The 27,903-nt window shown below is 40.9% G+C and overlaps 1 protein-coding gene across 1 annotated transcript; it reads left to right on the plus strand.

The window, feature by feature from the left end:
• On the plus strand, positions 1 to 27,470 carry LOC145342285 (protocadherin-20-like). The gene is made up of 2 exons (XM_080187719.1): positions 1 to 107; positions 21,403 to 27,470. The coding sequence occupies exons 1-2, from the start codon at positions 57 to 59 to the stop codon at positions 23,983 to 23,985; spliced, it is 2,634 nt and encodes an 877-aa protein (XP_080043845.1). The 5' UTR covers positions 1 to 56; the 3' UTR covers positions 23,986 to 27,470.
• The last annotated feature ends 433 nt before the right edge of the window (positions 27,471 to 27,903 follow it).

Consider the following 27,903-nt stretch of genomic DNA (forward strand, 5'->3'; position numbering starts at 1 on the left):
TGCTGAAGCAAGCAGTCTGTTCCTTATGTTGAGAGTAAATTCTATTAGTTGGAACTATGGATCTTAAAAGTATCCTCTGTGTGGATTGCACAGGATCAGTGCTTCAGGTAATTGTTTCTGTTTTCCTTTTCACTTGTCTGCTGATTCATCCCTTTCTGTCCACTTTGAGAAGTGTGAGAACAGTACGTTCAGAAAGCTTCTTACAAAGGGACAGCCATATCACCAATTTTTTTTAATCTAAGGTATTTATTTGTTTTTTTTATGAATACTTAAGGGCTTTTTTCTCACTGTATTTCCTCCATAACATTTTTATTTCATTTAAGTTTACAATGTGCTTTACAAAGAAAAATGGGCACTATAGATGCTGTGTAAAAAATGCTATTGCCACCTTGCTATTTCACATCTCAAATGCCTGGACTCTACAAGGGGTAGTTTAGAAAAGCATAAAGAATAAATGAACACAATAATGTGTCTGTTATTTAAAATATTAAGGTCTGCATTTTGCTTCTTATTCATCATAAAAATTGTGAATCAATACCGTTGGAGTATTGTTGGAGTGTCAATGTACAATTTGTTGAAGTTCAGTAATTTATACCAAATGACTAGGATGATTAGTCCCATCACTGGATCAGGATGAAATGAAATTTGTACACAGTTCACAGATGGGTGGTTTGTTCTTCCTAACTGCATTACTGGCGTCGAGTTTTAAGATTTTACAAAGTATTTTTAGTACAACAAGATGTGTGGGGAAATAAAAGAGGTGCAAAGTTGGTGACTAGAATCAAAATTGAAGCAGTTAGCTAGCACTGTATAAACAAACATTCTTATCTAGCAACATAGGGTCTATATGACTGGCTGGCAGTTGGAGTACTTGCTCAGTGTCTGTAGACATTTCTTCACAGTTATTATTTGTCTCTTGCTTCTTAACTGCTAGGCTCTACCCGTTATTAATTGTGACCCTCAAAGCTTTTTCAGTGTTTTACTTTAGTTGTCATCATTCATGTCAAATTGATATTTGTTTTATTCAGAGATCTACACTGTAAATATTTACTTCACATTATTAATGTACAGCAAAACCCTGTTGTAACACATTCCCCTGCCGAAGAAACATTCACCTGCAAGCTTTCCTGCAATGAAGTGTCGCTATTTATAATATATAAAAAAAAAGACAAACAGGAAACACTCAGCGGGTCAGGCAACTGTTGTATTTTGTTTTTGCTGTACTATTTATAAAGTTAATTCACAGCTATTAAGTCTTTGAAAATTATTTCCACCTGCCGTTTAAAATAAACCGTGATTAATCATTAAAATCAATTATGGCCAAAGTTTCCCCTCTTATCTCCCAATAGCAGTTAAAGAAATGTTGTAGGAATCAGGATAAAACCCATTTCCATCCAAAGCTTTTAATTTTCCGTGCCATCAGAGCCTGAGCAATCAAGAGGGTGATTTGTAGTTCACTTAAAACCACTCTTAAAATTTCTGTGGCAGCTCAGCTGTTTGGAGTGGAGCCAAACAGACCAGAGGAGTCCCAATCTCAGCTGCCAATCTTTTTGATACAATCCTTTTCAATCCCAGATTTTTAAAAAAGTTTGAACTGGTGCATTGGCCTCTCGCGCCCTCTGGGTAGGGTAAGCAAAACTGTCCAATTCCTCCCATAGACAGGATTTAGGTTAAAAATTCAACAGAATGGAAACTCAGCATGTTTGGGTCCCACCAAATAATGGCTACTGAGGGTTATGTGTGTCTATTGTCACTGACACCCAGAGCGTCAAAGGCTAAACATCTGTGAGGCTAGAGCCCAGAGCGATGTCCTTCAAAAGAGGTCTCCTGCGCCTGCTCCTAATTCACCTATTTGTATATCCGAGAGAGATGCTGAAAAACATAGCAGGAAATGGTTATTTGTGCTTCAGTGTTTATTTTCTTCTTCATAGCCCTTTGGCTGGTGAGTAAAATATATCACCAAGTGAGAATGATGATCTTTGCTTGAAACAAAAAAAAAGGATTGCTGACATAGAACATAGAATGTTACAGCGCAGAACAGGCCCTTCGGCCCTCGATGTTGCGCCGACCAGTTAAAAAAGCAATGACCCTCGAACCTAAACCAATCCCTTTCCATCCATAAAGCTATCCACGGATCTCTTAAACGCCCCCAAACTAGGCGCATCTACAACTGCAGCAGGCAGGGCATTCCAATCCCTCACCACCCTCTGGGTAAAGAACCTACCTCTGACATCCGTCCTATAACTACCACCCCTTAATTTAAAGCTACGTCCCCTCGTGCTAGCTTTCTCCATCCGAGGAAAAAGGCTATCACTGTCCACCCTATCTAAACCTCTAATCATCTTGTATGTTTCAATAAGGTCTCCTCTTAGCCGCCTTCTTTCTAACAAAAACAACCTCAAATCCCTCAGCCTCTCCTCATAGGGCCTTCCCTCCATACCAGGCAACATCCTGGTAAACCTCCTCTGCACCCTCTCCAATGCCTCCTCATCTTTCTTATAATGTGGGGACCAGAACTGTACACAATACTCCAAGTGCGGCCGCACCAGAGTTTTGTACAGTTACATAAGAACATAAGAACATAAGAAATAGGAGCAGGAGTAGGCCATCCAGCCCTTCGAGCCTGCCCCGCCATTCAATAAGATCATGGCTGATCTGTCGCTGCTCAGTTCCACTTTCCCGCCCTCTCCCCATATCAGTTGCAACATGACATCGCGGCTCCGAAATTCAATCCCCCTACCAATAAACACCAAGACACTGTATGCCTTCCTAACAACCTTATCGACTTGATTTCCAACTTTCAGGGATCTATGCACAAATACACCTAGATCCCTCTGTTTGTCAACACTATTCAGAGTCCTACCGTTAGCCCTATACTCTACACATTTGTTATTCCTGCCAAAGTGAATTACCTCACACTTTTCCACATTAAACTCCATTTGCCACCTCTCGGCCCAGCTCTGCAACTTGTCCAAGTCTCTCTGTAAACTATGACACCCCTCTTCATTATCTACCACTCCTCCGACTTTGGTGTCATCAGCAAATTTACTAATCCATCCTTCCATACCCTCATCCAGATCATTTATAAAAATTACAAACGGCAGTGGCCCCAAAACAGATCCCTGAGGCACACCACTTGTAACCAAACTCCATGACGAATACTTTCCATCAACCACCACCCTCTGTCTTCTATCAGCTAGCCAATTCCTGATCCAATTAACTAAATCACCCTCAATCCCATACATCTGCATTTTCTGCAGAAGCCTTCCATGGGGAACCTTATCAAACGCCTTACTAAAGTCCATATATACCATGTCAACTGCCTTACCCCCATCCACCTCTTTGGTCACTTTTTCAAAAAACTCAATAAGGTTAGTAAGGCATGACCTACCCTTCACAAAACCATGCTGACTATCTCCAATCAATTCATTACTCTCTAAATAACTATAAATCCTATCCCTAATAATTTTTTCTAATACTTTGCCCACAACAGAAGTAAGACTCACCGGTCTATAATTCCCGGGAAAGTCTCTATTCCCCTTCTTAAACAATGGGACAACATTCGCTATCCTCCAGTCTTCTGGCACTATACCTGTGACAAACGACGACCTGAAGATCAGAGCCAGAGGCTCTGCAATCGCCTCTCTTGCCTCCCAGAGAATCCTAGGGTAAATCCCGTCCGGCCCAGGGGACTTATCTATTTTCAAACCCTCAAGATTATCTAGCGCATCCTCCTTATCTACTTCAATACTATCCAGTTTACAACCCTGTAACCCAGTGTTCTCCACAACTACATATACGTCTCCCTGCGTGAATACCGAAGAGAAATATTTGTTCAGTGCCTCTCCAATCTCTTCCGGCTCCACACATAACTTCCCACTGCTGTCTCTGACTGGCCCTAATCTTGCCCTAACCAATCTTCTATTCTTAACATATCTAAAGAAAGCTTTAGGATTCTCCTTAATCCTATCAGCCAAAGTCTTCTCGTGTCCTCTTTTAGCTCTTCTTAACTCACTCTTTAGCTCCCTCCTGGCTAATCTATAGCTTTCCAGTGCACTACATGAGCCTTCAAGCCTCATCCCGACATAAGCCTCCTTTTTCCTTTTAACCAGCGAATCAACTTTTTTAGTGCACCACGGCTCCCTTACTCGACCATTTCCTCCTTGCCTGACAGGGACATACTTATCAAGAACTCGCAGTAGCTGTTCCTTGAATAAACTCCACATTTCGGACGTTCCCAGCCCCTGTAGTTTCCTAGTCCAACCTATGCTCCCTAATTCTCTCCTAATAGCCTCATAATTACCCTTCCCCCCGCTATAACTACTGCCCCTAGATTCATGCCTATCCCTTTCCATAAAAACAGAAAATATTTTAAATTCACTCAACAGGACTGGCAGCATTTGTGAAGAGAGAAACATAGTTAACGCTTCAGGTCAACGAATTTTCATCAGGCCTTATTCCAGTAGACTCCTGGTCCATAATTTTCTCGGATCTTTGAGGCCAGGGCTGCCAAATAGCATTGGAACCCAACGCCTTGCCATGAACATGTCATTTTGCGCCAAAGGCAACGAAAGTGGCCGATGTCCAATTGAGTCACATATTTGGTTAACTGAGGGCCTCTCCCCACTTTTGCTGGTATTTTACCAATGGCGGGAGGTCCCTCCGTCATTTGGGGAGACTGATAAGTGAGCCCTGGTGTCACCCAGCTGGCTATAGAGCAGAGAATGACACTCTTTACACCCCTTTGCCAACAATGCAACCCCAACCACTCCACCTCCTCTGCACCCCCAAGCAACAATGAACACAAGGGCAATGCCTTCCCTCAGCGAACCCTCTGCCCCCTCACTGGAGATTAATTGACGGGTCCCAACTCTCCAGAACCCTCCTAGCTGGCTGTGAGGTAGCATGAATAGTGATAATAAGAACATAAGAACATAAGAAATAGGAGCAGGAGTAGGCCATCTAGCCCTTCGAGCCTGCCCCGCCATTCAATAAGATCATGGCTGATCTGTCGCTGCTCAGTTCTACTTTCCCGCCCTCTCCCCATAACCCTTAATCCCCTCTCTTATCAAAAACCCATCAACCCACGTCTTAAAAATATTTAGCGAGGCAGCCTCCACCACTTCAACGGGCAGAGAATTCCAGAGATTCACCACCCTTTGAGTGAAGAAGTTCCTCCTCAACTCCGTTCTAAACCGCCCCCCTTTTATCTTGAGGCTGTGCCCCCTAGTCCTACTGTCTTTTTTGAGCGGGAAGAGTCTCTCCACCTCTATCCTATCCATCCCATTCAACATCTTATACGTCTCAATGAGATCTCCCCTCATTCTTCTAAACTCTAACGAGTACAAGCCCAGTTTATTCAGCCTCTCCTCATAGCTCAACCCCCTCAACTCCGGTATCAGCCTAGTAAACCTCCTCTGCACTCCCTCCAAGGCCAAAATATCTTTGCGCAGGTGCGGCGCCCAAAACTGCACACAGTACTCCAGCTGCGGCCTCACCAATGCCCTATACAGCTGCAGCAAGACCTCCCTACTTTTATATTCAATCCCCCTCGCTATGAAGGCCAGCATCCCATTAGCCTTCCTGACCACCTGCTGCACCTGCAAGCTGGGTTTTTGCGACTCATGCACAAGGACCCCGAGGTCCCTCTGCACCGTCGCCTGCTGCAGTTTTTCGCCCCGTAAGTAATAGTCCTTCCTACCATTCTTCCTACCAAAGTGGACCACCTCACACTTGCCAACATTAAATTCCATTTGCCATTTCCTGGCCCATTCGCCCAGCCTATCTAGATCCTTCTGCAGACTCTCCACACCCTCCGCACAATTTGCCGTTCCCCCAATCTTGGTGTCATCAGCAATGTGTGCTCTTCCCTCAGATATAGCCCCAGCAGTGGCCACTGGTAACCGTGAGCAGCTTTTGGGGGCAAGTCGCCACACGTATTTGGCTGCTGCTCATAAAATGCAACCTTTCAATTTCAACCCAGGTGGCAAGACCTCTGCTGCCTCGGAATAGCCCGACCGTGGTGAATGTCTTTTTTTCTTATTCCAATCTCAGAAGGCTGGGTATTAATCTGTCAATTTTTTGCTCATTCAGTTGTGACAAGGGAAAATGTTAATTTGTTCCGTTTTCCACTGGACAATTTTGTTCAATCGGATTCGGTTTGCTTTACCAAGCAGAAATCTAACTAACCAGAAGTCCTGTAAATGTTTCATGTGCCTCTCGGAGGAGCCTTAGCACCCCTTAACTCTTCGCATCAGGGGGTGGCAGAATTTAAGCGCAGCACGTTCTCACATAATTACTGAACATACACCAATCATTCCGCCCAACGGGCCTGTAATAGTGTTTTTGTTCCATGTGAGTTGCCTCTTACCCCTCTTCATCTCATCCTAAGAGAATTTACATATTTTAATTCACTGACATGGCTATTAACAGACTGTAAATTCAATCTATAGCGGCATTGTGTTGGAACACGTGAAATCAATGGGATTTGAAATCAAAGGGTAGTGTTCAAATCGAATTTGAAACATTGTGTGCATCATCTTTCCTTTGTAATTTGTATTAAAAATGACATTTCATTTACTAGTATGTTCTGACCTTCCTCGTACTTACAAGGGCTTACTTTGATTTCCACAATGTTGAGATTTGTAATTTTTGCAGAAGCAGGGAAGAAACACAGTCTCGCATGCTTAATTTGCTTCTTGCACAACAAAAATTACACCAGCACAAAACACAGTGAAGTATACAGTGCTCAAAAAATTTGAATGATCTGATAATTCAAATGGACTGACTCTGACTTAAGAGGAGTAGACTGTTTACCAGTCAGTTCTTAAAAGTACCCTGAACTGAGCATGGTTCAGCTATTTAGTCAGTAATTTAATCAGCTATTTAATTATGTGGCATGGTGGCACAGTGGTTAGCAATTCTGCCTCACAGCCCCAGGGACCCAGGTTCAGTTCCGGCCTTGTTTGACATTCTCCCTGTGTCTGAGTGGGTTTCCTCCGGGTGCTCTGGTTTCCTTCCACAGTCCAAAGATGTTAGGTGGATTGGCCATGCTAAATTATCCCTGAGTGTCCCAGGATGTGTTGGTTAGATGGTTTAGCCATGGGAAATGTGTGTAGTTAGAGGAAAAGGGCCTAGGTAAGACACTCTGTCAGAGAGTTGATGCAGGTTTGATGGGCTGAATGGCTCCTTCTACACTCTAAAGATTCTATGATTATATGAATGAGCAGTGTGTGGAAGAGCCCAAGATGATAGGTGGTTGCCTTAGGATTTATCATCCAGTATAACCTATAGTTCTCAGTTGCTTTCTTCTATCCTTCACATGAGTAAGTTAGTGTTGAAACTACAGGAATATCCAAGTTAAAAAAAACTGTTCCTAAACCTTTAGCAGCTACATTATTGAGTTTACTTCAATGACAAGCTAAATCCTACCCAGTCATTTTCCTTTCCACATCAATGGAATATCAGAGGGGTACTATTAAGAACAAATTGTCCTTGTTGCTAGAATTAATCTGATAGTCTGCATCTGAGTGATGCTTAGCACCTTGGGGTATATGCAGGAAAGGTGAAAACTCATCTTCAATATTAGTGAACAAAAGGACATAGTAAAGTTACGTTTCCTGATTCCCCTCTGCTGTGGGTGGCATGGTGGTACAGTGGTTAGCACTGCTGCACAGTGGTTAGCACGGCTGCCTCGCAGTGCCAGGGACCGAGGTTGGATTCCCAGCTTGAGTCACTGTCTGTGTGGCATTTACATGTTCTCCCCATGTCTGTGTGGGTTTCCTCCGGCTGTTCCAATTTCCTCCCACAGTCTGAAAGATGTGCTGGTCAGTTGCATTGACCCGAACAGGCGCTGGACTGTGGCGATTAGGGGAATTTCACAGTAAATTCATTGCTGTGTTAATGTAAGTCACACTTATGACTAATAAATAAATTTTAATTTTAATGTTTTTTTCCACTGCTGCTTGCGGTTGAAAACAGCAAAATGAAATGCCTCCCAAAATTTCTGTTTGCCAAAGTATGCCAGTGCTATCACTAGCTCAGGTACATGGAAAAGCCTTTGGGCATTAGGGGTAGATTGGCAAATGGCCAAGCACGAACACTGTATTACATTTAAAATGTCCCATTCATAATATTTACTTTTAACAATATGGAAGCAAGGAGTACTATTAAGGACAATCCATACTTGGTGCCAGAGTTACTCTGATAGTCTGCACCTGGGTGATGTTTAACACCCTGGGTTATGCAGTAAAGGTGAAAACTCATCTTCAGTATTAGTGAACAAAAAGATATAGTAAATTTACGTTTCCTGATTCCCCTCTGCTGTGGGTGGCATGGTGACGCAGTGGATAGCACTTCTGCCTCGCAATGAGCCTTGTGCATGCTGGAAATGTTGTGCAAGTCATGGACTGTCTAGTTAATAACAAATACTCAGTTCAAAATGGAAACCAAAAACTGCATTTTAACAAAGAAAGCAACTACAGTCCAGATTTGTGTGTTCAGTGGTGAAGTGACTGTGCTTGCTGTTGACCTGAAAGCTGCCCACAATGATTTAGTGATCTCCAGAGCTCCCTCCCTAATCTGAGTTTGAATCTAATGCCACGTCAAGTGGTTCTTCAGGCAAGCAACAATAGAGATGTTATCAAGTAGGATAAACAGACAATCACATCAAAATATTCTCACAGAGAGTAAATAAGGACATATCCTCTGCTGGTCCTGAATACTTTCCATTTTTTAATTTCATTTTACAGAGAGGAAAATAAATAATCAGTGCTGAAATGTCAAAAACAAACATTTAAAAAACATTATTTTACAAATATGGAGAATTTCTGTTTATCACAACGGAGATATTTTATATTCTACAAGTACAAAATTAATTCTTGAGGATACAGAGATCTATCAGCAATAATTATGAATTACGGTGTACACAGTAGTTAGTACTGCTGCCTCACAGCATCAGGAGCCTGGGTTCAATTCCGGCCGCAGATCACTTTGTGGAGTTTGCACATTCTCCTTGTGTCTGCATAGGTTTCCTTCAGATGCTTCGGTTTCCTTCCACAGTCCAAGTGTGTGTGTAGGTTAGGTGGATAGGCCATGCTAAATTGCCCCTCAGTGGCAGGGGGTAAATATGTGGGGTTATGGGGTTAGGGCCTGGGTAGGATTGTTGCCAGTGCAAGCTTGATGGGCCGAATGGCCTCCTTCTGCACTGCAAGCATTCTCTGATTACAAACCCACTTACAATTCATTCAGCAGGGCATTACTTTTTCAAGGCCTTTTACAGTGAGACTAATTGCATAAAAGGGCAGGTTATTGTGAGGTCAGTGATTTTCTAATTGTTGTGGTCTGGGAGAGTTCAACAGCACACCCTCTGGAGAAACTTAGCACCATCAACAGCAATTTTGGATTTCTGCATTTCAGCGCATGTGAGCAGACTTGGGAAGTCACTTTCTTTTTCAGAGGAGTGATGATGACAAACACTGACAGTTCCACCAACATTACTACTGTAAAATCTGGGCTATTGTGCTTTGGTGCAAGTTGCTGACAGAGCTTTGTAATAATTGTCTCTGATTGTTTTAATGAGAGAAATTCAAAGGGAAGAGGAATGACAGCTAACTTCTCTCTCTCTCTCTCTTCCTTGTATCCCTTGAATCATTCATTAGAGCATTAATGTCAAAGCAATAAATCATTGGCTAAGACACAAGTATCGGCAAAGCTGTACATCCAGTCATTTACAGGGAACAGTTTGGAAAGGTTGGTCCATGAACCTATTTTCTTGGCGAGGGGCCAGAAATGATTTTTTTCTGCTAACACTATACACAAATAAAGCAGTGATAGATTGTACAGATCACTACATCCAGTGTCTCAAAACAATTCTTAAATGGTCGTCCAACATTTTTGCTGTGCAGGCACACCTGTTGGAATTTGGCCAAAACAATAAATGACGCTGAACAATGAATGGATGGATTAAAGTTTTTACTGATTTCACAATGTTCCTTTAAGTCTAATCCTGAACACTTATTTGGACATCTATCAAACTCTTCAGAGCCCTTGAACTGTTTGTGGTACTGTGCAGATTCAATTCCCCAGCACAGTAAACAGAGGAAATTGAAATGACAATATTCATGATGTGCTACTCGCTTTCAATCTGCTACATGTTTATTGGGAACCAAGATAAAAGTCCAGCTATTACATTTTGAATGCCAGCACTGCAGATGATAGACAAGCAACGTAACTTGCGTTTATATATAGCCTTTTAAGCAGTAAATCATTCCAAGGCTTTTTACAGAGACAAAAATCAGACAAATGGAGAGTGATCCAAAAGGCGATATAAGTAGAAATGTTCTAACACACAGGGCTGCATTTTATGGGCCATCTGTGGGCAGGAAAGCAGGTGGTGCAACCATGAAATAAGGTGCAGTGCCTACAGCAGCGCATCCACCACCAACCTGCCCACTCCTACTCTGCCACAATTCTATGAGACGTGGAGAATGCCTTAGGTGGATGTTCACCCATTCAAACTTAACGTGTGATGGGAGAGGCCCACACACAATGTACAGCCAGGAAGTTTGATCTTGGGCAGAGAAAGGGGGCACCTCCCTCCCAGGTCCCCAGTGTCAATCGGAGGTCACCCCTACACCTTTCTCTTCCCATGTCCACCTTTCCCTGCCCTTTCCAAAATACACCCTCACGTGACTTGCGACAAAGCTGATGCATTGGCTGGAATTTTACTACACAGGAATCAGAGTGGGCGAGGGGCAAGAGCATGGGAAGGTCTGTTGACCTCTGGCAGGATTTTACAATTTCAGAATGAGTGAGGCCGTAAAATCCCACCCATTGGCTGCCAAGTCTTTTGCTCCTTAAACGAAAGATAGTTTTCCACTTACAAAGATAAATGATTACCTGATAGATATTTCTAGCTTTAATGCTGGTCTTTGCTTCATACAATTTGGCATCCTCCCTTTCTAAGGTCATGACTCCAAAGGCTTTGAATCAGGTAGGTACTGGAAAATCAGGGTCGTACTGACAGATTGAATGGCAGTGTTCAGCAAACTAAGAGCATTGTAAACAGTGTAGATGGAAACATTTTGGTTTGATTTGATTTGTTATTGTGACATGTACTAGTATACAGTGAAAGATATTGTTTCTTGAACGCTACCCAGACAAAGCATACCGTTCATAGAGAAGGGAACGAGAAAGTGCAGAATGTAGTATCACAGTCATAGCGAGGATGTAGAGAGCTTAATGAGAGGCAGTTCATTCAAAAGTCTGATGACAGCAGAGAAGAAGCTGTTCTTGAGTCAGCTGATACATGATCTCAGACTTTTTTATCTCTTTTCCTGATGGAAGTAGGTGGAAGAGAGAACGTCCGGGGTGCGTAAGGTCCTTAATTACACTGGCTGTATACGATTATGAAGGGATATTGATAGATTCAGCAAATAGGCAAGACTGTGATGAGTACATTTCAATGTAGGTGAATGTGAGGTCATCCAGTTTGGATCTTTCGAAATGATATAAAGTTAGAAACAGTGGAGGTTTAAAGAAACTTGAGGATCATGAAAATGTCATGAACACATACAGTAAATAACCAAAAAGGTCAATAAAGTTCTGGCCTTTATAGCTGAGGATTAGAATACAACTGGGTAGAAGTCATGCTACAGCTATACAGAACTCTGGTTACATCGCACCTGGAGTGCTGTGAACAGTTTGGGATATCACATCTTAGGAAAGGCCTTGAAGGGAGTGTGCTGTAGATTTACTCAAATGATATCAGGACTCCAGGAATTAAACTTTGAGGAAAGATTACATGAACAAAGATTGTCCTCATAGGATTTAAAAGGTTAAGGGGTAATTTGATGAAAGTTTTCAAGGCATTATAGGAAACAGGCCAAGCAAACAAAATAGTAAATATTTCCATTGGTTGAGGAATTTCAAACTGAAACGCATAGATCAAAAATTAGAGCCAGAGCCTACAGGAATAAAATTAGGAAACATTCTGTTACACTGATGGTGATAATGGTTTTCAAATTCTGTTCTGCAAAAGGAAACTAATGTTATATCAACTGTTAATTAAAATCAGAGATTGATATGAAGTGGAGATGCCGGCATTGAACTGGGTGGGCACAGTAAGAAGGCTCACAACACCAGGTTAAAGTCCAACAGGTTTATTTGGAATGACAAGCTTTGGGAACACTGCTTCTTCTTCAGCTTCGTCAATTCACCTGAGGAAGGAGCAGCGGTCTGAAAGCTTGTGATTCCAAATAAACCTGTTGGACTTTAACTTGGTGTTATTCTTCTTACAGAGATTGATAGATTTTGTTTACCAGGGACATGAGGCAAAGGATGATAAATGGAACTAAGTCATGGTTCAACCATGACCTTCTACATGGCAAGTGGATACTCGGAGCTGGGGCTAGATTCTATTGTTCTGGAGTGGAAGGAGGTGGGCATGTCAAATCTCACTGTACACGTCCTCTGCGAACCCAATCAAAGGCCATTTTGAGGCCTCATCCTGCTGGGATTTAATCAGTGGTGAGAGAAGTCCACACCCAACTCAGGCTGGATTTATCCAGCTGCTCCCACCGGCGGAATGACCCAGTTCTGCTGACATTGAACACCCAGCATGGGTTTCTTGGTGGCGGGGCATGCGTAAAATAGGAAACCCCAAGAAGTCATTGCTGGGCTCTGCTGGTGCGAACCACATGGTGGGAGGCATGGTAAATCCTGTCCTAAATATCCAACCCAGCAGCTCTCACCATACTTGTTAATGGCAGGCAAAGTGCATGAGGAGAAGGTTGCATCATTAATGGGCTCCTGTTCCCATTGAACAGCCTGCGCCTGGCTCTTTTCACCAGCCCTGCCCAGTTTCTTTCCCTTTCTCTCTCCTCAGTCCCCTTGCACCCGCCCCCCACCACCCAACTTGACCTCCTTGCTGGGAAAGAACTGGTCCTAGTGATACTACTTTCTCAAAATCTACCTTTGCTTGAAGTATGTCTGAGAATACATAAGAACATAAGAAATAGGAGCAGGAGTAGGCCATCTAGCCCTTTGAGCCTGCCCCGCCATTCAATAAGATCATGGCTGATCTGAAGTGGATCAGTTCCACGTTCCCACTTTCTCCCCATAACCCTTAATTCCCCTGTCTGTCAGAAACCTATCTACCCGTGACGTAAATATATTTAGTGAGGTAGCCTCCACCACTTCAATGTGTTGTTCACCGCACCTACAACTATTCTATTCCTGATTAGTTCAGATTTCAGATCACTATACACACAGCTCTCAGCTGTTCTGTACAGGTCATTCATGAAAAAAATCAGCAAGTTCTCTTGGCTGCTAGAACGTTTATTATAGAATCCCTACAGTGCAGAAGGAGGCCATATAGCCCATCAATCTGCACCAACAATCAATCCCATCCAGGCCCTATCCCCATAACCCACATATATTCCCACTAATCCCTCTAACCTACACATCCCGGGACACCAAGGGTGAATTTAGCATGGCCAATCAGCCTAACCCACACATCTTTGGACTGAGAGAGGAGACCGGAGCATCCAGAGGAAACCCACACAGACACAGGGAAAATGTACAAAGTGCACACAAACAGTGACCCAAGCCAGGAATTGAACCCAGGTCCTTGGAGCTGTGAGGCAGCAGTGGCTCACTGTGCCACCGTGCCGCCCATTTATTAAATTTAGTCCTTTCAGGATCTTGATACTTCTGAGGTTAAAATAAGCATCAAATAATTTTAAACTTGATCAAATTTTGCAGATAATTTGTTGATTACTATTATATTGTCAGCATTGAGCAAATAGTGTGTTGGCTGGTTCAGCTTCTGCATTTTTAACCAGATTTGAAGCAATCATGTATTTAAGGAATCTCTTTCCTCAAGGCTCACAATTTTGTGATTGATCTGGACAAGTCCAAATCGACCTGAAAGTGTGGATTACTGATTTATGGTTTAAGATTTAAAATTGCAGGTTTAAGAAGTCTCAAAAAAATCCAAGTGTACACTTCTTCACAAAGGGTTTTCCCACTCTTGGCGATCCATAAAAACAATGTTCACAATCTCAGCCTTCAAATCTTTCAACAATGGCTGTCTGGATCAACTGGTTAGCATATTCTCCACATCAGCACAATGTTTTCAGGTCTTGGCAGCATCGAATCCTGGCATTTGCTGAATTCTTAACACTATTTACTCAGTCCCAATTAACGTTTTTATGAATGTTTTTTTTGTTATTCAGAGTGAGCTTGGGAATCGGGTTTCTTGGACAGTGTTTTAAATGGCAATTTCTAACCACTTCGGTATTCAACTTTTTTCAGGATTAGTATTGTTCAGGAATGTTAACTTTTTAGTCGACCCATGATAGGTCTGCTGATGCTACCCACTCTGGGTGGTGAAGCTGGACTTCCACCGGATACAACATAGTTTTCTGCTGCATTGAGGAATTTAGTTTCTGTCTTCAGCTTCCAAACATTTTGTTTTGCTTCTGCTTCTTTATTTCTTGTAATCCAAATGCTTCTTTGATTTTTCCTTCAGTTTTCCAGGATTTTAACTTTCTTCTGCTGTCTTTGTAAGGATTTGAGTTGTTCCAATCACTTTCACCATGTTGTAAAGTGTTGGTTCAGTAACTCTTAATCATGTAATTGTCGGTAGTTCAACAGTGAGCATTTATTAACCAAGAGAAAGATATATAGGTCTAAGCGAGGTGCTGTCTCCATGTTTTTTTCTACATACAGCTCTGTTCAATGTTACACTGACCCCTAGGGAGAGGACGTGTATTCTCTTACGCCATTGTGTGGGCAGTATTTCACTCGGTCCCTCATGTGCCAGACCCTTATACTCCAGTGTTCTGATTGCTCATAAAAAGAGATGGCAGGTAGTTTTCCTCTTAATGTATTTCTTGCTGGTGCATTAGTATTTATCTCGATGCAATGGTAACTCCTTTGCAGATCGTTCAAGCTGAAAGGGTTGGCCTCAAACTCTGATTCCCACTCTTTTGCCACCTTCTCTTTCATTGTCTATCTGTCAGAAAAACAGGAAATTTCTGCATGATGCTTTTTCAACCAAACTGTTATGTATGGGTGTAGCCCCTTTAAGGGAACAAATCATGTGACCCAGGATGTGGGGTGAAAAGGCTGGGAGCCACCCTTAGAGGGCAGTTGTTGTTTGGTGTGTGGCGTGAGTAGACTGCAATAAAGATCTGTGTTCCCTGATGCCTGGTTGTGGAGTAGTTCTTGAGGGGACTCCTCAGTAGTAAGGAATTTAACACAAACACCAACTAACTATCAAATTGTTTCGACACTCTTGTCTAGCTTAGATGGAAACACTCTACCCATGAATTCCGTGTCAAATGCAAAGGGGTCTGAGGTCCTGTGGAGCAAGTCTCCAATCTATATTTCTCTATCTGACACACTAGAGCAAGAATTAATAAGGCATCAGACAGAAGAAAATCAGTCCCAATATATTGATTTGTTACACAAATATTTTCCCCTGGGAGAATCTTTCAAACAAGACAATTTAAGAGACAACCCAGTTTCATAATGTGTTCCATGAAACGTTCGAACTGTTCCATGCATTAGATGTCATATGTCAATGCTCAAATTGAAATTGAAAGTATTAAGAGCTGAATAATTTTGGGAAAAAGATAACAGTGACCACACATTATATAGTTTTGAAGCCTGATTGATTTCAATATGTAAAAAAAAGAATTACTGTGCTATTGAAAAAGAAAATAGCAAGCCGAAGCTTTCAATATTTCACAAAGACATTGTTAATATTCTTTCAACATACTGGAGTTCTTCTACAGATACAAATGTTAGTTGATGTAAATTAAAATTTCCATGTACACGTATCATAGTAAATGTTCTGGCTTGATAAAAACATGCTGACAAGTGGTGCATTCTCTCATTTGAGATTGATCAGTTTAGACATCATAATCGGTCATTGTTTTAATTGATATTACATCTGCCAAAATGAATGATTTGGGGTCCCGATATTTTAACACTTACAGTACAGCTGTGAATCAATCCATGGATTTTATCAGATTAACATGTTCTTGTTTATTCCTAAAATGTGCTTCTGAGATTTTTTAACCAATTATTTTAATTCGTCCTTGTGAGATTAGTGCAGTATTCAATTGTTTAATTGTTTGATATTTGATTGAGTGTATCTGTTGACTCTTCACTATGTGCTGTATGCTATTAATTAACCTTGGATTACAAAGCAAAATAGAGACTAAACTGAAAACTAGCAGCAGGAAGTATTAAAGCGTAGACATTTTAAATAAATGAATAGTAAATAAATCTCCCGTTTAGACATAGAAACTGGTGTGTCAACTGTGTATATCTCTGAGGCATTAGAAACAAAACTTAGGGTAAAGGTTCTGGAAGGTAACATAATTCCTAGAACTATCAACCGAACAAACAGAGTCCAAAATTTGGGAGGCAAATGAAGTTGTTTTGGTCCCTGCATCAATAACATACTGTCCAAAATTGCTGAATTAGTTATATGCCAACACGCTTTGCTGTCTCACTGAAGATTAGACTTATTGAAACAGTGCAACTGAAGAATAAGTTGGCACAATATACAGAAGACTCCCACTGAAAGTAAAATGTTATTAGTTACACGAGGGGAGGTGGGGGCGGAGGATTTTATCAACAATGTGCCATTCCTGATGGCATAACCAAAAATATGCACCATTCCCTCTCTTGCTTTTTCCCTTTTCCTGCATGATTTCAATGAAAATTTAAAGTGCTGGCAGTGTGCACAGAAGATGGGCATGATTCTGCAGTGGGGAAAAGTTTTCAATGGTAAAGCCCACCAGCAGCTAACAACGCAGTTAAAAAAGTCTCCTGATTAAATCGGAGGCTCTGCATCATGGCCAAAACTTTCCTGCCCAGCTGCATTTTTATTAGCCTTAGACAAAGATGTCATGAGTGTTTTTCAAAATTAAATTTCACTTGAAATATTTTACATTACAATACATCTTATTCATATGTATCATCATTTTATGTTAATCAAAGATCTAAATTTACTGGCATGCCTCATGATTGGCACACATTGATGAATACAAGGGAGTTAGGAACATTTCTTTTATCCTGGATTAAACAAGGTTGAGTTTTTTTTATTCATATGAGGGACATGGGCATCGCTGGCTGGCCATTGCTTATTGCCCATCCCTAGTTGCCCTTGGACGGCAGTTGAGAGTCAACCACATAGAGGCAGACCAGGTAAGGACAGCAGATTTCCTTCCCTAAAGGACATTAGTGAACTAGATAAGTTTTTCCAACAATCGACAATGGTTTCATGGTCATCAGCAGATTATTAATTCCATTTTTTTTATTGAATTCAAATACCACCATCTGCCATGCTGGGATTCAAACCTGGGTCCCCAGAACATTAGCAGAGTTTCCAGATTAATAGTCTAGCCATAATACCACTAGGCAATCTCCCCACGTAGTAGAAAGTTCTGCTGCAATGTGAAGCCCCACTTCAGTGGTTCAACTGGGTTCTGGGCAGGAGGGACATGTCTCTGACATGATGGCATGGCAGAAAGACAAAACTGTGCACTTCAACCACCCTGACTCCTAGCTTGTTCCCTGAAAGCAGATAAAATCCAGTCCATTCTGTTTATATTTCAGATTTATGAAATCTGCTGAGATTTGCTTTTGAGCTGATAAGAATTTAATTCATTCACTATGCAGCTGGCCAAAAATGATGATCATTATATCATAAATCTCTATGTCTGTTTCCCAAACTGTAATTGTGACACAAAGACAGACACCACAATTGCTTTCTTAAGAACCTTTATTATATGTATTTAATAAGTCCCTCGAGACAGCTAGAGGCAGAAATTGAGCACATTTATAACGTAGCCATCAGGAACATCATAAAACTTACTACTGGGACCTTGATGCATGTTTTTGATAATGACAAGGTGTGTGGAACAGCTATACTGAGAGCTTTCTAAGATCATATGCTACATGCTGCCTAACTTTTATCTTCGAGGAGGACTGACCATAAAATAAGAGATCACAGCGAGTCCGAACACGACTCCAAACACTTAAAGAGAATAGGAAAACCCTAGGTGATTTTCTTCTACAATTTCTCTTTGATCCCTTGGGGAGGCATTTGATCTCTACTAGAGTTTGCACATTTAAGGTAGAGCCAACTCAGAGATATTTATTGTGTGGAATAGCTGGCATTGGCTAGCATTAAACCCTGCAAACCTATTAGAAGTTAATTTAAATAACATAAAGTAACTACTGGTGCCTTAACTCATGCCAAGCTCCTTTCACCATGTGCTCACTGCCTTACATTACCTACTTATTTTAAAAATCCTATCATTGTTTTCAAATCCCTCCATTGCATCATTACCTCTGTAATCTCCTCCAGTTCTACAACCCACTGAGATATCTGCAATCATTGAATTCTGGCCTCTTGAGTTTCCCCTATTCTAATCGCTCCACCGCTGCACCTTCTGTTGCTTAGGCCTTAGTTTTTGAAAACCCATTCCTTAAACCATTTCATTTCTCTCCATGCTTTCCTCCAGACACTTCTTAAAACCACCTTTTGACCAAGTTTTTGGTTATCTGACCCATCTCCATATGTGGCTTGGTGTTATATATTATTTTGTAATGCTCATGCATCTTGGGTACTATTTCAATATAAATTGTTGTCGCTCATATGGCCTCCACGGCTATTGCCTTTATTATATGCTGAATAAATAGAAATGAATCAATAGTGGAGAAGAATATTCAAACTGACATTTTTTAAGTGCATTTACAGGGAAATAGTTAATTCTCAGCAAGAAGACAGTTTTCTATTTTGGACAACTTTTGTTTGAAGAAAAATTAATTACTTTGGATTACATAGAAGACCCAATCTGTCCATGCCAACCTTTATACTCCACTTGAACATCTCACATCTGTCCTCATCTAATTCCATCATCATCTCTATTCCCGCGCCCTCATGATCTAGATGCCCCTTATATGCATTCATACCACGCACCCCAACTTGTCGCTCCACATTCTCCTTATTCTCTGGGTAAGGAAGGTTGTGTTGAATTCTCTACTTGATTTCACCATTATGATATTATATTCATAGCCTTTAGTTTTGGTTCATGTGGTCTTTAAACGGGTCAATTGGATACCCGGTAATTGCTAGTGGGTAGCCCTGTCCATCTTACCTTCGGGAAAATTGCCCAGGGGTCAGGATGGAGTTAGAAAACCAGCACATAGGTTGGCAGTGTGAAATTCTGCACTAGCCCAGCTTTGTTCCGACAACTCACAGTGGATGCGAATTGAGTTTATTATCTGCCTCTTTCCTACCCTCAGTTTCTTTTTCATCGTGGCGTTATTCTCCCTAATTTGTGTTGTTTGATTTTGTTTTTCAATGGAATGTAATTTTCTTGGGTTCAGTTAAGTACTGTTTTAAATGTTTCCCATTGCTATTCTACATCTTTGTTTTGCCAGTATGGTCATCCATTTTTATTTTCTAAAATTTTGTAATCAGCTCCTCAAAATCATCTTTTTGCCAATCTGTTACCCTGGTCCTTGTCATTCTTCTAAACCACGCTATAGTATGGTTATTATTGCTGAGTTCCTCTGCTTTGTCTTCTCATATCTGCTCTGTTTCAATCCTCGTTACCAAATCCAGTAGTGAATCTTCAAGTATTGGGTTTCTTACATATGATGTAAGAAAGGAATCCTGTACGCTTAGTAGGAACTCTATTCCCTCATCCCATTTTTGGATCTTCAGGCCAAATAATGTCAGATTAGTTAAAATCATCCATGATTATTATTTTATGTTTTATACGCATTTCCCAAATTTGGTTTGATAATCTACCAAGCACCTAATAAAGGAAGAAGATTCCTTCCTTTATTAGGTTCTTTGTAGATTATTCCTATTAGTGTGATGATTTATTTTTGTTATCTCTTATTTCTGTCTATATGGGTTCTATTTCTGTCTTACTCATAACAGTGTTACTTTTCTCTACTAACATTATGTTATCTCCTATACATACATCAGCACCACCTTCCTTTTTTACCCCTCTCCATCTTCCTACATTTGTTATATCCTGCATATTCACAGTCCAGATTTTTCTATAGCATGTCTTAATGTTTTAATAATCCCAACTCTATCTGATTCCTTGTGACATATTAGTGCTTCATGTTCTCTTTTTTAATGTAAACACTGTGCACATTGAAGCAGAGATAGATAATTCATTCTTAGCTGTAGTTCTTTTCATTTTAAATGATCTTTTTACACTCCTATCCTATAACTATTTATTTCCTGGCCATTTATGCCCTTCTTGCTATAGTCTGCCCCATTCTCTCCTTTGTTATTTTGTTTCTATTTAAAGTGGTTTCATTTCCTGTTGAACCCTTGCTATGTCTTGCTAGTTTAAAACATTTGGCACCTCCCTATTTACTCTTTCCAATAGGACACTAGTTTTATTATGGCTCAGATGGAGATTGTTGTGTCGGATTAAGCACCATCTCCACACTAATGGGACCACCTTCTCATCAATGGACATTTTTGTTTATTTTCAGAGTATCAATTTTTTTGAAAAGATGTTGCAGGAGAGCATGCTCTTTAATATAGGGACATTAGAAGATAAAAATATGGGAACAGGAATAGGCTGTTCAGCCCATCGAGCCTGCTCCATGATTCAATTAGATTATAGTTGATCATCTCCTCAACGCTACACTCCCCATATCTTTTGATGTCATTGGTATCCAGCAACTTATCAATTTCTGTCTTAAACATACTCAGTGATTTAAGCTTTCACAAACCTCTGGAGTAGAGAATTTCAAAGATTCGCCACCCTCTCAGTGAAGAAATTCTTCGTCACCTCAATCTTAAATAGCCTGCCCTTTTATTCTGACATTGTGTTGCCTGGTTCTAGACTCACCAGCCAGGGGAAACTCCCTGCCTACATCCACCCTGTCATGCTCTGTAAGAAGTTTGTACATTTCAATGAGATCATCACACATTCCCAAGAGTATACAGGCTCAGATTCCTTAATCTCTCCTTATGAGACATCCCAGGGTCTGGTGAACCACGATTGCACTCCCTCTGAAGCAAGCTTAACTTTCCTTAGATAAGGAGATCAAAACTAGTCTCACCTAGGCTCTGTACAATTTCAACAAGACACCTTTCTGAAGGTTAAAGCTAAGGCTCTATTTTGCTCAGAAAACTTTATTTTCCATTTAACCATTCTATACCACATTTCAAATTGTCAAATACTGATACAGAGTGGTTTAATATTTCATTTCCTTCCAACAAAAAGAGCTGTCTTAAGAAAATAATGCTTTTGTTTGTTTTTGAAATCCACAGTGGTAAATTCAAATGAAACATTTATTATTGTCACCACATTAAATAACCAATATTTTGTTCCACAGAAACTTGTCTACATACTTCTGATGATGTTCTGCCACAAGATACAAAGCCACCTGGCTACAGAACTGGAATATAAAGTGCAAGAGAATGAAGATGAAGACATTTTTATTGGAAATATAGCCAATGATTTAACCTTGCCATCGGATACTGTTTGTGATTCACTTGCTTACAAATTCATAAAAGAAATGGACTATGTGATGCTCAAAAGTGAGAGTGGGGAGCTGTATACAACTAAGCAGAAAATCGACAGGGAAGCTCTATGCCCAGTTGAATTCCATGATGCTCCTTGCATGCAGGAAGTCAATGTGATTATTCTATGTGCTGGTCTGTACGTGCAAATGGTGAAAGTTAAGATAGTCATCCTGGATGTCAACGATAATGCACCATATTTTGCCGAACAAGTGATGAAACTTGCTATTCCAGAGGATGCAGCTGCAGGCACATCATTTGGAATTGACTATTTTGCCACTGACAATGATGCTGGGAAGAACAGCATTCAGAAGTATTATCTTGAAAATAGCCATAATGTTTTCAGTTTGAAAGATGGTGAAACACCTTCCATTGTTGTCCAGCAGTCACTGGATAGAGAGGTAACGGATTCATATGAAATGAAAATTGTGGCTGTGGATGGTGGCACACCACCTTTATCTGGAACAGCCACACTTCTGATCAACATCCAAGACATCAATGACAATTGCCCTGTGTTTAATGCATCAGAGTTTCACATCCAGGTTCCCGAAAATACGTCCTCCAACAGTGTGGTGGCGCAACTTCATGCCATAGATGCAGACATAGGCCCGAATGCTGAAATCACATATTCTTATGGAAATCGGGTGCAGGATGTATCCAAGAAACTATTTATCTTAGATAGTGCCACTGGGCTTATCAGATTTTCTGGAAATAGAAGTCCAGAGACACCTCCTGAACATAAGCTCACAATCTTAGCTAATGGCCCAGGCTGTGCCCCAACTATAGTTCAAATTACAGTGTCGATTATTCACAGCAGCAAATATAGTCCAAAGTTGGAGATCAGCTATATAGCTAATCAGGCAGACGGTGTGATATACCTGAAAGAGACTGCACCTGAAAACACCCCAATTGCCCTCCTAGAGGTAACTGATCCAGATCATTATCTAAAAGGGGCAGTCTACATCAGTGGCAATGTGCCTTTTTACTTAAAGCCCTATGAAAGGTCAAGAAATAAACATTTGGTTGTCACATCACAGCTTTTAGACCATGAGCTTGAAAACCGATATGAGATTGTCATTAAGGCAGAAGATCCTCATACTCTTCATGAACTAACAATATATGTCTCAGTTACTGATGAAAATGACAACTCTCCACAATTTCACCATAGCTCCTTTGAGGCTTCCATTGAGGAAAACAATGCACCTGGGGCTTTCTTACTGAAAATATCTGCAACAGATGTAGACAGTGGTCAGAATGGAGAGGTGGTCTACAACCTGGGACCTGATGCTTTACCCATTTTCTCAATCGAACGATCCACAGGAAATTTGACAGTGTCTACTACCCTGGACAGAGAAGAAGAGAAACTATACAGGTTTACTGTTTCTGCTTCTGATCGGGGAGTTCCTCCAAGAAAGACAAGTATCATTGTAACCATTCATGTCTTGGACCAGAATGATAATATGCCCTCGTTCCTCACCAATGACTACACATTCTTTATTCCGGAAAATTTCCCAAGACGTGGTGAAATTGGAGTTATCAATGTAACGGATTTAGATGCAGGGCCTAATGGAAATGTTACTGTGTCTATCCTAAATGGTAGTGGTAATTTCCTAATGGATAACACAAGAGGAACCTTACGATGCAATTCTTCAGTAGACAGAGAGAAAAATACAATGCATATATTCTGGGTTGAGGCTGTTGATGGTGGTAAACCATCCCTCTCCGCAACAGCAAAAATAACTGTGTTTGTTCTAGATATAAATGATAACCCTCCAACGGTATTACTTCCTCAGTCTAATATATCGTGGCTTCTGGTGCCCCCTAACACTCCTCAAGGAGCTGCAGTGGCTGAGATTTATGCAATTGACAATGATGCTGGTATTAATGCCGTCATGACTTACAGTATTGTTGGGAGAAATGGCCCAGCCCCTCATGTGTTTGGAATCAATGCAGCTACAGGAAATATTACATTGCAGGAGAAACTGTTACGCAAAGACTATGGTTTGTATCAACTACTGGTAAAAGTCAGTGATCTTGGGCAGCCACAACCACTTTATTCCACGGTAATGGTCAATTTGTTTGTCAATGAGACTGTGAGTAATAAAAGTTACTTGGAAGAGTTGGTACACAGACAAGCTCTCTTCACAGAAGAGGAACAAACTGAACCAAATCCATGCCCATTATTACAGACATTAGACATTCCCTGTTCACCTCCAATCATTCCCATTGCAATCACAATGATCATTGTCTCAGCTATTTTCTTTACCATTGCTCTTTGTATGCTACTAAGCATGAAAAAGAAAAGCAAAAGAAAAGAACTGTATATAGATGCCCAGATACCATTAAAGATAAATCTTGACTATTATACAAAAGACTGGAATGATGAACAGTTATAGAACTAGTGAACTTACTGGAGAAAGCACAGAAGAGACTACAATAAGCATACGAACAATGGCTGTGTAGATTTCTTAAAAATAAACTGCATTTCAAGAACATTTTTTTACCTTTCTTAGATTATATATATTTATAACATTTTCTGAACAAATTATGTTCTAATAAAATCTTTACAAATGTTGGAAAATACTACAGGGAGAAATCTGAATGGAAGTAGGAGCGTCTGGAAGCAGCAAGATTTATCTGTATCGCTTCACTTATCACACATAACAGGGGAATAAAGCACAAAAACCAACTATTAACTTGGTTTGCTGAAATATTGTAACTAATTCATGTCACCACGGACTGAAAACAATCTGAGAAAGACAAACTTCTCACAGTGCTCATTTATTTTCTTGATGATGTTTTACCAGCGTAGCAAAACAAAACTTATTTTTCAAAACTTCTGCTAGATTATATTTAGATTTTTTTTCCCATGGAAGTGGTTCCAGGTGATCTAACTCTGTGCTTCACAACATCAGAAGAAGTCGAGTTTGAGGTTTCAGATTTAAATTCGAATTTAGCGGTGACAGTACCATTCTGGTTTCCGAAGGGTGGGTTCACTCTTCTGCGTTGCCGTCCATAGTGTTGGTATATTGATGGCAAATGAAGCAAATTGGATGCTAAGGGCAGGCACAGCCTGATCAACTTTCCCTCAATTTTTCCCACCCCGCAGAGATGGCTGCATACTGCCCTTTCCAACTCACAGTCTGCCAGTGTCAGAGAACAGATGGGGCCAGGATTATCACTTCATTTTCCTGTTCTCTGCCCTAATTACTGCCGTTTACTTGGATCAACATGTAGTCGGTGGTGACAGCTCTGGCTACGGTGGATCTCAGATCAGGAAATCAGAGGGATAAACCTAATATAGACCCAAGGGGTGATTATAAGCCCTGACTGGGCAGGGAGGTTAAAGCATCAATCCCAAACCTAAAGCCCCTCACATCTGCCCATCTACATTTTACCAAGTGAAACCTTACCAGCCCCACGGAGTTAGTGTTAAAGTCATTTGACAGCAGCAGGTAACTGGTTATCATTAAGTCCCCACTTTGGAGTAAATTGATATCAGCCCACTGAGTACAAAGCCAAGCAGATGACTGAAGTTGGCTGGCTGGGACACCAGTGAGATCTCCTTCAGTTACCCCCCACAGCTTGGCCCAGAGTATGGGTTTCAGAGGGCTACATCTATGGCCAGAAGCCATCCTGAAGAGGGGTTTTGTCTTCACAATGATTACCTGGCAGCTGTGGCCACGGTTCATTTTAAAGGCCCTTACGCACTCACTTATTGTCAATCTCTCCCTACATATAGAATCCGACACATGCCTCTGTCAGCTGCTTACTACACATAGCTCTGTGCACATTGACATATATCGATTGTTTTCTAAATGTCAGTCCACACATTCTCACCTCTGTCAGCCTCTCCCGACATATAAATCTTGAGACACCTCTATTGATGGCTATATAACCGCAGCTCCCTTGATCTTTGGGAATTTTGTAATGCTACAGAGAAAGTCCTGCTGCAGACCCCTAGGATTTTGCAAATGGGCATTGGTGGCTCGACTCTTGGCAATGGGAATCCTGCCTGGAGGCTGGATTCATAAACTTCAATGCAGTTAAATGGATTGGGTCAGAGGGGGGAATTTATTTCATGACATTAACATAAAATACATTAGAGGGAAATGTTCCAGCTCCCAGGCCTATTTGCAGGAAAAGGGGAGCATATCATAAAACAGGTTGCTAGCTCATTGTCTTCACGCTCAACTTCAACTGCTGCCCGCCATAATACAGAGGAGGGGAAAACATGAGTCAGGCATTAGCCAGCCAACTCAGCCTTAGGCTTGTTGAGGCCCTTAACTGGCCAATGAATGGCTGGATAGGGGCTTCATTCTGTCTTTACCACTATATTATGTGCAGTTGGGGCCTGTAGAACAAAGGAGGCCAACCTGACACTTATGCAACTCGAAAGAATAAGGAGGGCTTCCCTGAGGGGCCCCTACATCTTTTGAGGGAACAACTCCTTACCCCCACAATAGAGGGTACCCTACAATGTGCCTTCCTCTTTAACATCCAAATCCTTCCCTTGGATTCCCAATCATTCCTAACCAAAACCACAAACTTACCTAAGTCTGGTCAGTGTGTTGTCTTCTTGTCAGGACTCCCTTGTGGCATTTACTGTGTTCTGATGCTACGACACTACTCCGCAGCTAGCAGCTTTTGAGGGGGGGACTTTCTTTCCCTGAGGGATACAAGTCCCACGACACCCCGTCCCCACCCCCAGTTCCTCCCATCTTGTTAAGGTTGCCCCCATTATTGTCACTGCGGGTCAGCCCTTTTTATAGTCAGGAGGTTCAAGGTTGATTTTTCTACCAGGGGGTGAAATTCATCCCCATAACTTCAAAAAATGTTTCCTTGTATGTTGCGCTTATGTTTGTGGCTTCAATATTTACTTTCATTTTAATTGGATGCATTGGTTCTTGTGTGCACATGCATGAATTGACAGGAATACTTTATCACGCCAACATCCACTATGCCCATGTGTAGAGACTTGAGACCATGCTTCAAGGAACATTGTGACCTACAAGTCCCTCCACATTTTAGAAGAACTTTTGAATTGCAATATGCATGACAACCATGCTTCCATATATTTGGCGAGTCTTATAATTTGGCTAAGAGTTGCATTATGGACAAAGTCATGAATAATTCTGGAAGCCCTTGGTGTGTATAGTCTGACTTCTGTCATCATATGTAAAAGTGAGCCCAGGTGATGTACTAGATTGTGCATCAATGGGGAATGTTTGTCTAACAGTAAAGTCTGGCTCATGTTGAGACAGTAAGTAATCTGAAGATATTAATGTAGATTGACTGCCAAAGCATTGGGTTTTCATTGCTTTGTAGAATCTTTAATGGCTGTCGAATGAAGCATTAGGTTCACAGATATTTTGAGATATATCTTGATAAAGAATGGCAATTATTATAAAAATACTCAATTCTCTATGTATTTTGCACTGACAAGTCTTCACCAATTCTGGAACCAGTTGATATAATTTGAATAATAAAGGCAACATTGGTAGAAATTCTTGATTGATAACCGTGTGAACATACGGTTCTGTCTGTCAATAGGACAGGCCCAATAGTTACTTGTAGTCATTGTGATACACACCTCTGTGGTCAATGGTATGGGTTTATATTGAGCTGTCTGTGCTTACTAACCTATCATTCTACAGCTAGCAGAGAAATTGGACTAATTTGACTCCAATGGTAGTGGTGTACCATGTAAGAACTGAATATCAGTTTTCAAGATCGAATGTACGATGAGAGATAGCCCAGGGAGAAATATTATTGTTTTTGGATATGTATCGTAAAGTTTTTAAATGACCATACATACATTGTTTTGCACTGAATATTTTTATTTACCTGTTTCATGTTGAATAAATGCTCTATCAGTTTATTGCCCTAGTCTCAGTCTGATAATATTGTACATACAACCTGCTGGAAAAAAAGAAGTGAATCACATCTTTGCTTGATCCAATCTAGCAAGATGATATACAGAGATAAGTGCTTTCTGTCCCTCTACTGTTTACTTTGATCCTGGACTGTGTTATGAATCCCATCGATGTTCAATGCGAGGGCATCTCAAATCCCAGAAGGGAGAATTCTTCAAATAACGAGGTGCTTACTAAATTTTAAAACACAAATATGAAAGGCAACATGAAAGAATAACATTTACAATTAACTACAATAATGCTTACCCAGGCGGTATGCTTAAATTACCTCCCAATCCAAATCTATCTACTTTCTTAAACTCCGAGAATACACTGTCCCCAAAACAACACCCCATAGGTTTTAAAACTATGGCTGGAACTCCACCATCTTGCCCACCA

The sequence above is a fragment of the Carcharhinus amblyrhynchos genome, chromosome 4 (genome assembly GCF_965287045.1).
Source record: "Carcharhinus amblyrhynchos chromosome 4, sCarAmb.v2.hapA, whole genome shotgun sequence".
Taxonomy (NCBI): domain Eukaryota; kingdom Metazoa; phylum Chordata; class Chondrichthyes; order Carcharhiniformes; family Carcharhinidae; genus Carcharhinus; species Carcharhinus amblyrhynchos.

Bases quoted from the DNA above. Each gene is read 5' to 3' on its own strand.
- LOC145342285 (XM_080187719.1), top strand. From the start codon at position 57: ATGGATCTTAAAAGTATCCTCTGTGTGGATTGCACAGGATCAGTGCTT. The intron at 108-21,402 runs GTAATTGTTTCT...TTTGTTCCACAG, and splicing joins GCACAGGATCAGTGCTTCAG to AAACTTGTCTACATACTTCT.